Source organism: Tupaia chinensis, unplaced genomic scaffold, assembly GCF_000334495.1.
Source record: "Tupaia chinensis unplaced genomic scaffold, TupChi_1.0 Scaffold143678_1, whole genome shotgun sequence".
Taxonomy (NCBI): domain Eukaryota; kingdom Metazoa; phylum Chordata; class Mammalia; order Scandentia; family Tupaiidae; genus Tupaia; species Tupaia belangeri.
In genome coordinates, this window is record NW_006203526.1 from 195197 (window position 1) to 211166 (window position 15970).

The following is a 15970-nucleotide window of genomic DNA, read 5'->3' on the forward strand; positions in this document are numbered from 1 at the left end:
TACGATGGAGGAGTGAGTGAAGTACAGCAAGAGGGTGGGAATGTAAACAAACAATGGAGTACCTTTCTTGTAGAAGGAAATATCAACAGGGAGCACCGATTCTTCCTAACACTTTGTGGAAAGGTCTGCCCTGGTTTAATCAGCTCATCAGCTGACTATAGTGATACAGTGGTCACATGATATGGTCAGGATATGGCTGGAGGAGGCCAGAGTCATGGATAATCCAGCACAGAGCGATTAGTGGTTTTATTTCTTCGCCTCTTCTTGTCTCTCTAGGCTTATCTGTTGCCATGCTTATTTCTTGAATGAGTCCTGTTCTTTCTCACATATGCCTGGGATACTAACAGCCCACCATCACCACCATCTCCCCCCCACACACACCCCCAGCTTACTCCTGTTCCTTGTTTTCATCTCACTTCCTCTGCAAAGGTTTACCTTGTACATAAGTGTGAGTTCAGTGCCTCCCTGTTCTCGCAGCGCCTGTACTAACCCAGCAGGGCATTTAGTCCTTATTTTACTGCCCATTTACTATCAGTCTTTCCCACAAAAATATAAGCTTCATGAAAAGAATTACTGTCTCTGTCTTTTCTACTTCTTATCTCCTAGCATAGTACTTAGGACATTATAAGACCTCATTGAATATTCATTTGCTGAATTCATAAATGAATGTTGTTGGTGAACTGACCTTAATTTATTACTTTAAAAATATTGTAGGTTTTTTTGGGGCCAGCAGTTGGCATAATGGCCATGTCACTGGACTCCCATGTAGTCAACCATGGTTTGAGTCCCAGACCTGGTGGCTTAAACTCAAGCCAGGTGCGTGTGCATGTGTGCCCAAGATCTTGAGAGGAGAATGGAGGAGAAGGGATTGCGGCGTGGCCATCCCCCCTGGGGGGTGATTTCTCACTTTCTGTCTCTCTGTCTTTCTGGTGAGTACATGTGCCCTATAGCAAAAATCTCTCCAAAAGAATTGTAGATTTTTAAAAAAGAACTATTTATTATTATTATTATTATTTAATTTGACCAGAGAGAAACAGAGAAAAGGAAAGTGAGAAAGCAAGGTGCCAGGTCCAGGACTTGAACCATGGTTGTCCATGTGGGAGTCCAGCACCTTAACCACCATGCCACCTGCCAGCCCCCAAAATATTATAGATTTTATATCTGAATTGATAATCATATGATTACTTACAAATACACAAATGGATAGGAAACATGGTAACACTCTATTGCCGGGACCAGCAGTTAGTGTAATGGCTATGTCGTTGGACTCCCATGTAGTCGACCGTGGTTCAAGTCCCAGACGCAGTGGCTTAAACTCATGCCAGGCGTGTGTGCGTGCATGCCCAGGATGCAAGAGGAGAATGGAGGAGAAGGGATTGTGGTGTGGCCATCCCCCCAGGGGGTGATTTCTCACTTTCTGTCTCTCTGTTGCCATTTATGATTTGTAAAACAACTTTTTGAATTTTCACATTAAAAAACTAGGGACCAGCAGATGGCTAATGGTTACAAAGCTGGACTCCCATGTAGTCGACTGCAGTTTGAGTCCCACACCAGAGGCTTGAAACTTATGCTAGGTATGCATGCATGTGTGCCCAAAATCCCAAGAAGACAATGGAGGAGAAGAGATTGTGGTATGGCCATCCCCCCCCGGGGGGGTGATTTCTCACCTTCTGTTTCTTTGTCTCTCTCTCTGTCTCTCTGGTGAGCGCACATGCACTATAGAAAAGTCTCTTGTTAAAAGAAAAAAAACCCTAAAAACCAAAAACAAACAAATAACTAGTTAGGTTTACTTTTTATACTTTAGAATAAAACAAAAATATAAACTATAAAAACAATCTGGCCTCGACATATTTGATGGGTTCTTGTATGGAGGAGGAAATCATAATTTTGTTTGTATAAAACAGTGGTATCCAATGTATATGTTGAGAATTTCTTAAATATTTCCTCTTATCTCTTGGACATAAATTTTTGGTTGTTCTTTGACTATTATAATATCTTTAGTCTGTTTCTTGTGCTTTTGGAGGCTTGTTGGTTAAAAAAACATTATTCATTCTTTTTAAATTCTGATTTAAATCGCTGTATTTGGTTAAATATATTTGAGTGTAATTAGGTTGGGATTTTAGTCACAGGCTATATTTTCAGATTCACTCATTTAATAATGGATAATAAAATTTTGAAGTAAAAATTCCAAGATGAAAAAGGATAAACACATTAAGCTTTAATGTAAACATCAGGATGGCTATTGTACAAAGAATTCATCCAATAATGTAAATGTCTCCACATGTCTGAAATGGGGAGCCACACATGGTTTACAAATAAACATTATTTTGTACACACCTCTTACAAGTGTTTAGGCTGACTGGTATTTCTTATAGAATTCCAAATGAATATCACGAATGTGTATAAAAAGAGCAAAATGCTTTGTTGAATCTAAATAGATTTGTACAAAGAGAGCCCATATCATGACACACAACATTTTAGGATTTAAGTGCTAAATTATATATGTTCAACAACAATATTACAATGTCCCTGAAGCAATTTAAAGTTCTTTCTAAGTATTTGATACCTTTTTAATCTTTGTTTGCTAAGATAATCACAGTAGCCTTAAAAATAAACATTTTAGAGTCACTTGATTTCCTCTTTTAGCAGATAATGAAGTAAGAGGGGCTCAGTTTTTTTCCGCCTTTTGGAATTGGTGTGCAACTTGTCCTATCAGGAGGTACTGTGACTGCAAGGTATCCTGGGAAGAATTTTCTGCCCACACAGAATGCCTGCCCCCATAGCTGACTGCTGAGTTTCAGTTCATTTGATCTAGATTCGTGCTGTCAAATAGAAGTTTCTGTAATATGGAAGTGTTCTATAATCTGTTATAATCTGTGCTATACAGTGTGGGTAACCGCTAGGCACATAGGGCTGTTGAACACTCTAATTGTGGCAGGCGCAACTAAGGTGATGAATTATTTACTTACTTATTTTAATTAAAAAAAATGTTTTAATTGCCAAAGGGCATGTGTACTCATTGTACACTCATTACAAAGAGATAGGGGCGGGGGGCCGTGATGCAAAGGGGAGGGAGAAACCAACACCCAGTGCGGCGTGACCATGCCACAATTCCTTCTATTCCATTTCTCCATCCTGACAAGATTTGGGGTTTGCATACACACGCGTGTGGCATGATTTTCAAGCCACTGGGGCAGAGATTTGAACTGCAGTTGGCCACATTAGATCTGGCTCACTTAACTAGATTATAGGGGTAGCCCTGAAGTTGTTTTTATTTGTTCATTTTGTTTGTTATTGTTTTTGGTTTGGCTACAGAGTGTATGAACTTGCTGGAGAGAGAGAAAGAGAGAGAAAGGGAGAAATCACTCCCTGGGGAGGATGGCCACACTGCAATCTCTTCTCCTCCATCCTCCTCTTGGGACTTTGGGTCCACACACATAAGCGTGCCCCACATGATTTTCAAGCCACTGGGTCCAGGACTTGAATTTCAAAGTCAGCCATGTGGTATCCAGCCATCTTGACTTCCATGCCATCTGTTGGCCCCAGCCTGAATTTATTTCATATCATTTAAATTAACTTAAACAGCCTCACAGAGCTAGTGGCTAATCTATTTGGCAGCGCACAGCACAGAATTTCTTTCCACTGTTAGATTTAGTATGGACTTGCCCATGGAAAAGTCAACTTTAATGTATATTAATTCACTTGTCTTATGTTATAAATGTCAAGTGCCAAGTGAATTTGTGTGCCTAGTATCAGAATACTGTTCCTGAGATGTCCCAATTCTGCTTTTAGGGGAAGGTGTGGAGACCTGAATTGTGTCATCCACATGCTTCTGTGAACAAGGCCTTAGCAACAGGGGCCCTGCTGTTTCTGCAGGAGCTGGCTCTCTTTCATCCGGAACTCCAGGGCCCAGCATGGCAGGGCCATATCTTCTGTCTTCTGGGATGAGGGCATGAGGGGGGCTCCTCTCCCCTAGCCATGAGTTTTGGCATGCTCAGGGCTGCATCTACCTGAGGAAGGAACACCTATTTGAAATTTCTCCAAAAGGCATTGTGTGGACTAATGTAGCTAGTCACTGTGGTTCATTCCCACTTCTTGCTTTACTGTCTTAGCTGCTTCTCACATTTCCCTCAATAAATTTTTTGTGGAAAAGCAGCTAACCCTTCACAGCTAACTGATACTTACTTTTCCTTTTTTCTGGCTTTATCGAGATATAATTGAGTAATTTTAAAATGTGTATATCCAAGGTGTATGATGCAATAATATATAATATAAAATATATTTGCATTGTGGAATGATTGCCACCTCACATAGTTACCTTTTTGTGTGCATGATAATATTGAAGATCTACTCTCAGCATAGTTCAAGCAAACAATACATTATTATTAACTATACCCCCCATACTGTACATTGGCTCTCCAGAACATACTTTATAACTGTGAGTCTGTACCCTTTAACCAGCATCTCCCCATTTCCTCTACCCTTGATCCTGGTAACCATTCTTTACTCCCTATTTCTTTAAGTGAGATTATGTGGTATTTTTCTTTCTCTGCCTGGCTTATTTCACTTAGCCTAATATCCTGCGAGTTCACCAGTGTTGTCCCAAAGGTAAGATTTCCTTCTTTTAAAAGGCTGAAAAATATTCCGCTGCATGTAGGTATATAAATGTCTCTATCTGTTCAACCATTGCTAAATACTTAGGTTTTTGTCAAAATTTGGTTCTTGTGAATAATGTTGCAGTGAATATGGGAGTGCAGATATCTCTTTAACATACCAATTTCATTTCCTTTAGGTAAATACTCAGAATTGAGATAGTGGATTATATGGTGGTTTTATTTTTTATTTTTTTGAGGCACCTTCATAGTGTTTTCCGTAATTGCTGTACTAATTTATTGAGTGGTCAGAAAAGTTATGACGTATTTTTTTCTATGCAAAAATATGTCATGACTTTTCCAACAACTCAATATATTCTCACCAATAATGTGATTTCCTTTTCTCCACATCCTCACCAACACTTTATCTTTTGATTCTTTGACAAGAGCTATTCTAACAGGTGTCAGTGATATCTCATTGTGGCTTTGATTCGCATTTCCCTGATGGTTAGTGAGGTTGAGTACCTTTTCATATACCAGTTTGCCATGATCTTCCTTAGAAATATCTGTTCAGGTCTTCTGCTCATTTTTTAATGAAAAAGGAGCATATGGAATGGGAGAAAGTACTTACAAATCATATTAGTCAGTAATGGATTAGTACCCTAAATATATAAGGAACTCATACAAAATAATCTGATTTAAAAATGGACAAAGGACCTACTTTTTTCTCATGTTTTTGTTTTGTTTTGTTTTTGTTTTTGTTAAAGGTGTCTTACCTCCTGGAAGGGGGCAGCATGGCCCATGAGGACTTCTGTGGACATGTTGGTAAACTGAACCCAGGAGACCTGCAGGTATGGCCAAGAACAAAAACTGCTGATAGTTTAGTAGTCTTTGGGTATATATGTTTGAACCTGCCCATTTTGGTACATGCACCCTTTTTGCCCTCTTCCTCTTAAATCTGTGCTCTCTCCCTTTCTTTGGATCTTTCCACTCAGCCTGGAAGCCTGCATAGGTGTCTCCTATTGCACTCTCACACTTTCCTTGACTCCTCAATCACTTTTTAGCTCCCACTTAGTCTTTTTCTTACATTTTTCAAAAGAATAATTACAAGTGACTTGTCTCAACTTTCTTATTTTCCATTTTCTCCTCTACTCACTGAAATCGGATTGGTCTTCCAGACCTTTACTGAGGCTGTTCAGATAATGATGTTTCAATTGCGAAACTCAATGACCATTTTGGTATTCATCTTTGTAGACCTCCCTGCTATACCTCAGATGATTTTTTTGTTTATCTTTGAACTTCTTTGCAGGGCTAAGTGTTGTCACAATGACAATGACCTACATCTCTCTACCGTCTTAATCTTGTCTAAGATATGTTACAGTGAAAACCCCCAGGAAATGCTTGCATTATCTTTGCCAGTTTTTTAAGTCTGAAGTCTGTATCATTACTTTCCACAAAATTATATATTTTGTGGAATGATGAGTGCACCTGTTTGAACCATGGTTTTAATGAACATGAACTTTAAAGATGGAAAAGAAGGACAAAGAGTCATGGTGAAAAGTCACCAGTGACCTCTCTTTGGATCAGAACATGGAATGGAGATTGCCTAGAAAGGTAGATATGGTGACTGGGCATGTCATCATCATGGCAGTGGCAACTTCTGCCATTTGCACCCTCAGCAGCCATATCTGAGAAATAATAGTCAACACTTCTTCTGCCTTTGAAATTTCACATTTGATCAGGGTGGTAATTGCATAGTGTCTTTCAGCTTATTTAGTATTTTTATATGCATGATCTCTTTGAGCTAAGTCTTATTTTTCTAGTTTTAAAAATGAGGGAAGGAGCCAAGTGGTGGTGCAGTGATAAAACATGATGAATCTCTGTGAGGCTGACCCACCTAGGAAGGTTCTCGGTTTGTGTCAGGAGACCTACCTGACAACACCCCATGATGTAGGGCTGACTAAGGATGGAGGTGGATTGTGGTGTCAAGACCCTGTTGGGTGCTGTTTCCATGTCTCTGTTTCTGTATCTCTCTGTCTCCTCTTACTCATGAAAGAAAGAAAGAAAGAAACATTTTTAAAAAGTAAGTAAAAATAGTGCAATGGTAATTTAAAGTTGTTTTTCTAAGAAAATGATGCCTATGGTATCAGAGATAGTAAATGACAAGGATGAAAAGAGAACTGTGTTTTCCCCTTCCATATCCAGTGAGTAGGCCATATTAAGAAAGGTCTTGCCAAACTCGGTTATATATAAAAAAGATAACCAAGGTATTACAAATATGGCAAGATTAACTGTTAACAAAACAGGAAAATGCTTACAAATGGGAGGATGTCTTTGGAAAACATCAATTAACTATTGTCAGACAAGAGAGATCCAGCATGGAAGTGTATTTAGATCTACTTTATATTTCATTAGAATGGGGGTTGGAGGAGCCAGCAGATGGCATAATGGTTACATCACTGGACAACAACGTAGTTGACAGTGGTTCAAGGCCCAGACCCAGTGGCTTAAAACTCACGCCAGGTGCGTGTGCATGTATGCCCAAAGTCCCAAGAGGAGAATGGAGGAGAAGGAATAGCTGCATGGCCAGTTTCCCTGGAGGGTGATTTCTCTCTTTCTGTCTGTCTCATGCACTCTATAGCAAACATATCTCTCTTAAAAAAAAAAAAAAGAATGAGGATTGGAAATTTTTTTTGTTTAAAGTAATGGCCAGGTTGTAAATGTTTTAGGCTTGTGGGCTATATGGTCTCTGTTGCAACCGAGAGCAGACATAATATGTCAATGAATGGACATGCCTGTGTGCTAATAAACCTTTACAAAAACAGGTGGCAGGCTAGTCTTAGTCCTCAGGCTGTAGTTGGCTACATTACAAGGTCTGGATTGGGAATTTTTTTTGTTTAAAGTAATGGCCAGGTTGTAAATGTTTTAGGCTTGTGGGCTATATGGTCTCTGTTGCAACCGAGAGCAGACATAATATGTCAATGAATGGACATGCCTGTGTGCTAATAAACCTTTACAAAAACAGGTGGCAGGCTAGTCTTAGTCCTCAGGCTGTAGTTGGCTACATTACAAGGTCTGGTCAGCTTTATCAAGTGGAAGATAAAGGGAAATCTACGTAGACTTGTTGAAAGAAAGAAATCTCTAAAATATATACAGACCTTCTTCCAGGTAATTGAACTAATAATACTCTTGTCTCAGAATCTTTTTTACATGCTGTTCTTTTTGTATATAATCTTCTTCCCCTTCCCCTGGTCCATTCTTACTCTCAGGTAAGCTGCCTTGAACTTGGCAGGCCACTGTGTGTATGCTGTCATTCTTCACAGTGCCAAGCACAATTGTAATGTACTTATTTGTGTAATTCTTTATTTAAGGATGTTTCTCCCTATGTGGAGGGCTATGTGGAAGATGCTGTTGATAGCCTGCCTTGTAGCCCCTTGACCCACCTTTGAATTCAGGTGATCACAGTCCCCTCTGTGTACATAACACCCTATCTCAAGTCCTGCTATTCTGCCTGAGGGCTTTTTCTTTTTTTGTCTTTTTTTGGAGAGGTTTTTGCTATAGGGCATGTGCGCTTGCCAGACAGAGAGAGACAGAGAGACAGAAAGCGAGAAATCACCCCCCAGGGGGATGGCCATGCCACAATCCCTTCTCCTCCATTCTCCTCTTGGGATCTTGGGTATGCACGCACACGTGCCCAGTGTGAGTTTAAGCCACCAGGTCCGGGCCTCAAACCACGGTCAACTACATGGGAGTCCAGCGACAAAGCCATTACACTAACTGCTGGTCCCCCTGAGGGCTTTTTCTAGCCTGTATACTAGGCAGCCTGGATTTAACATTCCAGTGAGAAGTCTTGGTCAATGAGGGATTGGAGGTGGAGTCTAAATACCCTAGCTTCCCCCCCCTCCATGCAGTAATTCTAAGATGCATCGGCAGGCATGGTTCCCAGTGGGATTGAGCCTCAGGTACCCCTGCTCATTAACACCTTTCTTCTTTGTCTATTTCACTGCTCCTTCACATTTCAAATAGACACCTGCACATAAGTCCTTGTCATGTTCACCTTGCCTCAAGCTGAGACAATTCCGAATGTTCATCCCAATTCCAGCACTCCCTGTTGGATTGGCTGAGGCCTCCGTTGTAACTGTGCTGTTGGTTGGCTTCTCTCCTGCCCAATCCTGCTTTATTTCACTTCTTAAATTGTATCTCCTAGAAGCACACACCAATTTACTGTCTGCCCACAACTCCTCATCTCAGAGGTCAATCTGAACCCCAAGGATATGAAAAAGAGTATTCATGTGGGAATCCCGGTACCGATGCTTTGATTTCAAATGTGGAAGCATGGGAAGTATTTGGGAAACTGGAAAGGGTGCCAGCCACTGTCATTGATGTTTGTTATCCTCACCACTCCCAGGGACACTGACAGCATCACCTTAAGAGCCTCACTTAACAACAGCATTATTATTGTCTCATCTGTAGACTTGTTAGTGGCTGGGTTACATTTTCCTTCTTGTTGGTTTGGTGTTTGCAGTGGATGACAGCGGGTCGGGGCATTCTGCACGCTGAGATGCCTTGTACAGAGGAACCAGCCCATGGCCTACAACTATGGGTTAATTTAAGGAGCTCAGAGAAGATGGTGGAACCTCAGTACCAGGAACTGAAAAGTGAAGAAATCCCTAAACCCAGTAAGGATGGTGTGACAGTTGCTGTCATTTCAGGAGAAGCCCTGGGAATAAAGGTAAGCCATGGTATTGTGTGTCTGTAAAATCTGAAGTGTGCAGTACCATAAGGCTGGCCCCTTCTGGGTTAACTGTCACTGTGTGGGTTGTAGTTTATGTCTTGAGGGATGGAGTTGCTTCATAGGTATTAGAATAAGTGCAACCTAAGGGAACATGGAAATTTTTTCACTGCATCCAAACCTATAGGGTTAAAAAAATTACAAGAAAGCAAGCTCATATACATTATATTATTTGGTCAAAGAACAGTTTTCAATGTATGCCCTAATATGCATGCACTTTTAGCCAAATTCCTTTCACTTATGATGAAATTTTATGCTTTGAATTATAGCTCCTTAGTACTGCAAGATCACCATCTATAAGAAACAAACAAACAAACAAAAAAACAGACCAATTCCACTCTGCAGAGATTTATGTAAATTATTTATGCCCACCTTACTAAGTTAGGAAAGTACACTACTACATGATTAAAAAGTTATACTTTCAAATTCATTTGACCATTTATTGAACCCAAATACACATTTTCTCCTCAACTGAGACTTTGCACTATTTAGGTTTTGAGTCTCATCTTTTTGATCAAATAAGGTTCATTTAGCCCAAAGATTGTGGACATACTTGTGGAGGAAAGAGTACTGCTGCTGGGGTGGCTAAGCATCCTCACACCAACCAGTTCAAGGTAATGGAAAGCTGGGTAGCATGTTCTTTTAGATGGGCTTTCCCAGAAGCAGACCCTGAGCTTTGGATTCCTGTGTAAGTCATTTTTAGTAAGTGCTCCCGGGGGACCAGTGAAAGGAACCAGGACAGGGGAGAGGAAGCCAAGCAAGAAGAGGGAGGCTTGGATAATCCCCACAGAGGACTCTGGAGAATCAGTAAGCCTCAGACTTGCCCTTACCTTTCTAGACAAGGGAGCTGAACTAGTATGCTCCCTCATCCAACATCATGATTGGGGCCATTGACTTTGGAGTGGAGGTGGGGGGCTCATAAATACTTAAAAGCAATTTGAGAGAGTCTGAGAGGGTCCCTGACATTGGGTGCTACGCATGGCACCTGGCACTGAGAGCATCGCCATATTGGGAGCTACTTTGTCATCCTCCCAACAGCCAGCTGGTACTCGAAACTATTTTAAATACTAATTATGTAAATTTTAATTTTTTTTTAAATTTAAAATGTAGGGCATGTGTGCTCACTGGAGAGAAACAGAGAGAGACAGTGAGAGGGAAAATGAGAAATCACCATTCTCCAAGGAAGGATGGCCATGCTGTAGTTCTTTCTCTTCCACTCTCCTCCTGGGATTTTGGGCATGCATGCACATGTGCCTGGCATGATTTTCAAGCCACCAGGTCTGGGGCTCAAACCGTGGTCAACCATTTGGGAGCCTGGCACCTTAATCACCATGCCACCTGCTGGCCCCAATAAATTAAAAATTTTTAATGTGTACTTGCTGAGATTCTGGCCTGGCAGGGGCTACTAACCAGTCACTGAATGGGATGCATTACATAGTTAATGAATTGCTTGTGATTATTGGTTGAGATTTACTGGGTTTTATTTATTTACTGGGTTTAATTTATTTCAGTGCATTTCTTTCCTGCACTGTAACCACAGTAGTTCTGTATCTGTACCATCCCTATGTCTTATTTCACTTTGTGTTTCCATTGCATCCAGACGTAATTGAAGAGAAGAAATATCAAAGTGCACTTTCTATTAAGCATATCTGACTGCTAACCACACCCCTGGCAGGCTCTTGCTTACTTTGTAGTTGAAAACAAGCCTTCCTTGTATTTCCGCAACTAGTTTCTGTTTTGCCAAGCAGTGAGCAGTGCTCTTTTCAGCTTTTGTGAAGTTTCCTTCCCTTTAGCTCCACAGAGTTAAGATCCTGTGAAGTCTACCTGGTCCAAGGCCCAAGGACATCACTGGGAGTAGTATCAGGCAGAGAAGCCTAAGAGAAGCTGAATTAATGCAGGTGCAATATGCTGCTCACTCCATCTCACCTGGTGTTTTTCATTCCATGTTTCCAGGACTCTCAGGATCTGGGGCACACCTTCAGGGGATACTGAGGTAGATGGTGAAGATCACATCCCTGCCCCCACCCACTTCAACCATAGCATGAGAATGCCTGGTTGTATATATTGGGATTGTCCATTAGATTTTATGTAGAAAAAGTTAAGTTGTCAGCAGCTAAAAAGAGAAATCACATCAGTGATTTAATAGATGAGCAAAGCCAGCAAAATCACGAATCCCTAAAGTTGAAAACTGCCTCTCACTTAAAGAAAACACGAGGCAATTTTAGGGTTGGAGCCAGTCCCAGTTATAGGCTGAAGGATATTTTTAAAGCACATTCAAGCAGCATGTCCAAAATCCCGAGAGGAGAATGGAGGAGAAGGGACTGTAGTGTGTGACCATCCCCCGAGGGGTGATTTCTCGCTTTCTGTCTTTCTGTCTCTCCAGCAAGTGCATGTACCCTATAGGAAAAATTTCTCAAAAAAGAAAGAAAGAAAGAAAAAGAACTGGGTCTTAAAAAATCTAAACCTACCTTGCAAAAACAAACTAAAGATTGTTTTGCATCAGGAAGATAATTCTAAGTCAAATTAAGAGGTGAGGCCAAACATTTGCCTTTCAAGAGACTGATGTATTTATAAGCAATATAGAGTTCACAACTCCCTTCCCTGCAGCTGAAATGTCTAGAAAACGGATAAGTGACCAAATTCAGTGTTCATGTAGATTGCTTGAGAGTCTTGATAAGATGCAGATTCTGGCTCAGTAGTTCTGGGGTGGGGTCTGAGATTTTGCATTTCTTTTCCTTTGTTTGTTTGCTGTAGGGCTCACTGAAGGAAGACAGAGAGAAAGAGAGCGGGGAAAGTGAGAAATCACTTCCTGGGGGCTGGCCAGGATGCAATCCCTTCTTCTCCTCCCAGGAGTTTGGGCACACATGCACATACATGGTATATTTTTCAAGCCACTGGTCCGGGCCTCGAACAGTGAAGTTGGTCATGTGGGATCCAGCTGCCTTAACCGCCACATCACCGGCTGGCTGGAGAGTTTGCATTTCTAACAGGCTCCCAGGTGATGCTGATGCTGTGGTCTAGGGACCACTCTTCATAGCATGCTTAAGGGGCATGATATCCGAGACATGAAGCTTACCTATCTTGAGGAATAATTAGGATACACTCCTTTAGAAATGTTAAATGGTCTGATTTTGTGCTTTTGGGAGATCTTATTTAACTCTCCTGAGCTTTAGTTTCTACATCTGCACAAAAGGGGAGGGAGTTTTGTGCAAGATGCTATAGTTTTCACAAGTAACAAAACTGCCTTTTTGATATCCGCAAAGGTAGATGTATCTCTGTGTCCCAGACTGTAAGTGTCTGAGGATTTATTCAGTGTTTGGAAAGCTGTCAGCAATTTTGAATGAGATTCTCCTGGGATAGAACAGTCTAAAGTGAAGACTGAAATAGGAGAAAAGATTAAAATGGGATGGTTTGAATAGTTTCTGTCACTTCTAGAAGGTCAAAATCACATGTTTATTTCATGAGAGTATGAAATTCTCCAAGCCTCATTCCATCCTTATCAGCCAGCCAGTCAGCCATGGTTTTTGCCAGCTCTCTGGAGAAAGAGATTCTTTCTCCAAAAATGCCTCTCCTTGCCATGTGGTGAAGTCCCAGGCAAGGCAGCCCCTTGGTGCACACACATGCTTTTTCCTATTCCCCTACTGGGCATTTACCCAAAGGAAAGGAAATCATTATGTCAAAGAACTCCCTGCACTCCCATGTTTATTGTGGCACTATTCACAATAGCCAAGATATTGGGACCAGCGGATGGTGTAATGGCTATGTTGCTGGACTCCCACATAGTCAACCATGGTTCAAGTCCTGGATCTGGTGGCTTAAAACTCATGCCAGGCACGTGTGGGTGTGTGCCCAAAATCCTGAGAGGAGAATGGAGGGGAAGGGATTGTGGCATGGCCATTCCCCTTGGGGGGTGATTTCTTGCTTTTTGTCTCTTTGGTGAGCACATGCACCCTATAGCAAAACTCTCTCAAACAAACAAACAAACAAAAAAACAATAGCCAAAATATGGAAGCAGCTAAGTGTCCAACAACAGATAAATGGATAAAGAAACTGTAGTAGATATCTATTAACAAGAAATTATAGTCATAAGAAAGGATGAAATCCAGTCATTTGAGGCAATGTGGACAAACCCGGAGGAAATAATGCTAAGTGAATAAGCCAGGCACTGAAAGACAATTACTGTATGTTCTTATGTTCTTATTCATTGGCAGAAGTGAAAAGATTAGGTTACCTAGAAGTGGAGAGCGTAGTGGGAAGAGGCTGGGGAGGGAATGGAGGTAGGGAGGATGGGGATAGTTGACTAATACAAGAGTGCAGGTGGATCAGTGGAATGAGCTCCAGAGTGCTGTAGCAGAGCTGGGTAACAGAAGTTGGAGACAGGTCAGTGTGCTTCGCAATAGTTGCTAGAGTGGATTTCAAGAACACTTAGCACAGAGTAATGATAGTGCTTGAGACAGTGGATGTGGCCATTGTCCTGATATGATCATTACACAATGTACACAAGTTTTGAAAAAATCCACACTGTACCCCACACATGTATACAACTATATGTAAATTGGAAAATATAATAATACAATTGAAAATATATAGTTGGGCCAGCAAGAGGCATGGTGGTTAAGGCTCTGGATCCCACATGGCCCACTCTGCAGTTCAAGTTCCAGACCTGGTGGCTTGAAAATCACACCAGACACATGTGCGAGCATACCCAAAATCCTGAGCAGAATGGAGGAGAAGGGATTGCAGCATGGCCATCCTTCTGAATTTCCTTCCTTCTCTGTCTCTGTCTCTAGCAAGTGCATGTGCCCTATGGCAAAAATTTTAAAAGGATATATATACATTATATGGCTTTCATAGAAATTCTTTCTGAGTACAGCCAAATGGCAATAGGCATTTGGCAATCTTAATACTGGACAGTAAACTCAGAACATTTTTGCATTCTGTCAATTTCTCCATTTCGGGGGAAATTTGACTTCTTTGACTCTATCCAAAACATTTTACATGGAGCTTCCCCTCCCCTGTCTTCCTGAGCTTGCCTCTGTTCACTTTGTGTTGTGGGCGAAGCTGAACCTCTCTTCCCACAGAAGTCTGCGCGCTTACCCTTACCAGCTCAGGAGAACAATTTTGCCAGGTAGCATTTATAAGACTATTAGATCTTGAAAACAGGTAGCATATGCACATGGTCTTTTTTTTTTTCTTTTGCCTTTGAAGTATTCCAACAAGATCCTGGGTTTAGCTCAAAAAGAATGACCGATAATCTCCTAATGGCAGAGGCTGTGAGTGGGGAAGTAGGTTTGTGACAGAGGAAGCTTGAGATGACAGGTTCCAGCTGTCCCAAAGAGCAGGCAAAGGGAAAACAACACTGCAACAGACAGGAATCCTCCCTCCAAAGGCCTCTCCTTTCGTTTATTTTATTTATGAATCAGAACACTCTGAGGCGGATTTAAAAACTAGATATTTAACAAATATTCCCGGTGGGATGAGGGTGGAAGTAAAGGATGGATCTGAGACATCTCTTAATGTCTTTTTATTTTTACTTTTGGATGATGTAAATATTTGCACATTTAAAACATCATGTTAAATAAGAAAAGAAAAAAGAAACCCAAAACTTAAAGTTAAAACAAACCCCCCAAAATAATGAAGATCCAAAAAACGGTGTCAAGATACCAGCAACATAACCACACATAATCTCTTATTTTAAGGATTTTTTTAAAACTTGCTAGAGGCTATGTGTTATTGCCAGAAAGAGAGAGAAAGTGAGAAAGCCCCCCCCTTCTCTGTATTTCTTTTTTTCAAGATTTTGGGCATAAACACACATGCATGTGGTTTTCAAACTGCTGGGTCTGGGACTTAAACTGCACAGTTAGCCATGTGGGATCCAGTTGCCATGCCACTGGCTGGCTCAGGACGTTTTTTTAAAAAGCTATATGTATGTATGTATGTATGTGTGTATGTATGTATTTCCTGAGCAAGAGAGATAGATGGAGAAAAAGAAGGAGAGACAGCACCACCAACAGTCTTCATGCTTCAGTCCACCCCCAGCCTCAGCCAGCCCTGGATTATAGACTTACGTGTGCCCAGCATACTCAGGGAGGTCTCCAGATGCAAACACAGAACCTTCCCATGTGGGTCCACCATGCAGAGCACTGTGTTTTACCACTGCACCACTGTTCAGTCCCTATTTTAAGGACTTTGAAACATAGCTCGCTGACTGGACATTTTGAGTGGGATATAGACTAAAGACGAAAAGAACAGCACAAATATTTTAAACTTGACTCCATAGTTCTATTGCTAGTGTTGGTATTATCGCTTTATAGCAATATTGTGTATCTTATGAGATAGTACAAATGAGCAAATTTGTTAAAAGTTTTTGACATCAATATTTTCCATGTAAGAAAAATAGATACAAATAAAAAAGAAAGTGGCTTAACATACTGTAATATTCAATGTTAAATTAAACCTTTTTTACGTGGATTTTTAAAAATGGATATTCATTATCTCTTTGAGGCAGTTTCTGGAAACCTAATTTGATCGGCTCATTTTAGAAACCCGAGTTTTTGCTTCTTGTTTTTGTTTTGGTTCTGAGGGA

The 15970-nt window shown here is 41.0% G+C and overlaps 1 protein-coding gene across 2 annotated transcripts in view; it reads left to right on the plus strand.

Annotated features, from left to right (window-relative positions):
- The window catches only part of PIR (pirin), a 94187-nt gene that overhangs the window by 24778 nt on the left and 53439 nt on the right, over window positions 1–15970 (plus strand). For both annotated transcript variants that reach the window (XM_006164694.3, XM_014582614.2), the window contains exons 4-5: window positions 5360–5443; window positions 9118–9324. In XM_006164694.3, coding sequence (XP_006164756.1) covers window positions 5360–5443; window positions 9118–9324 — 291 coding nt within the window. The remainder of the gene's footprint in view (window positions 1–5359; window positions 5444–9117; window positions 9325–15970) is intronic.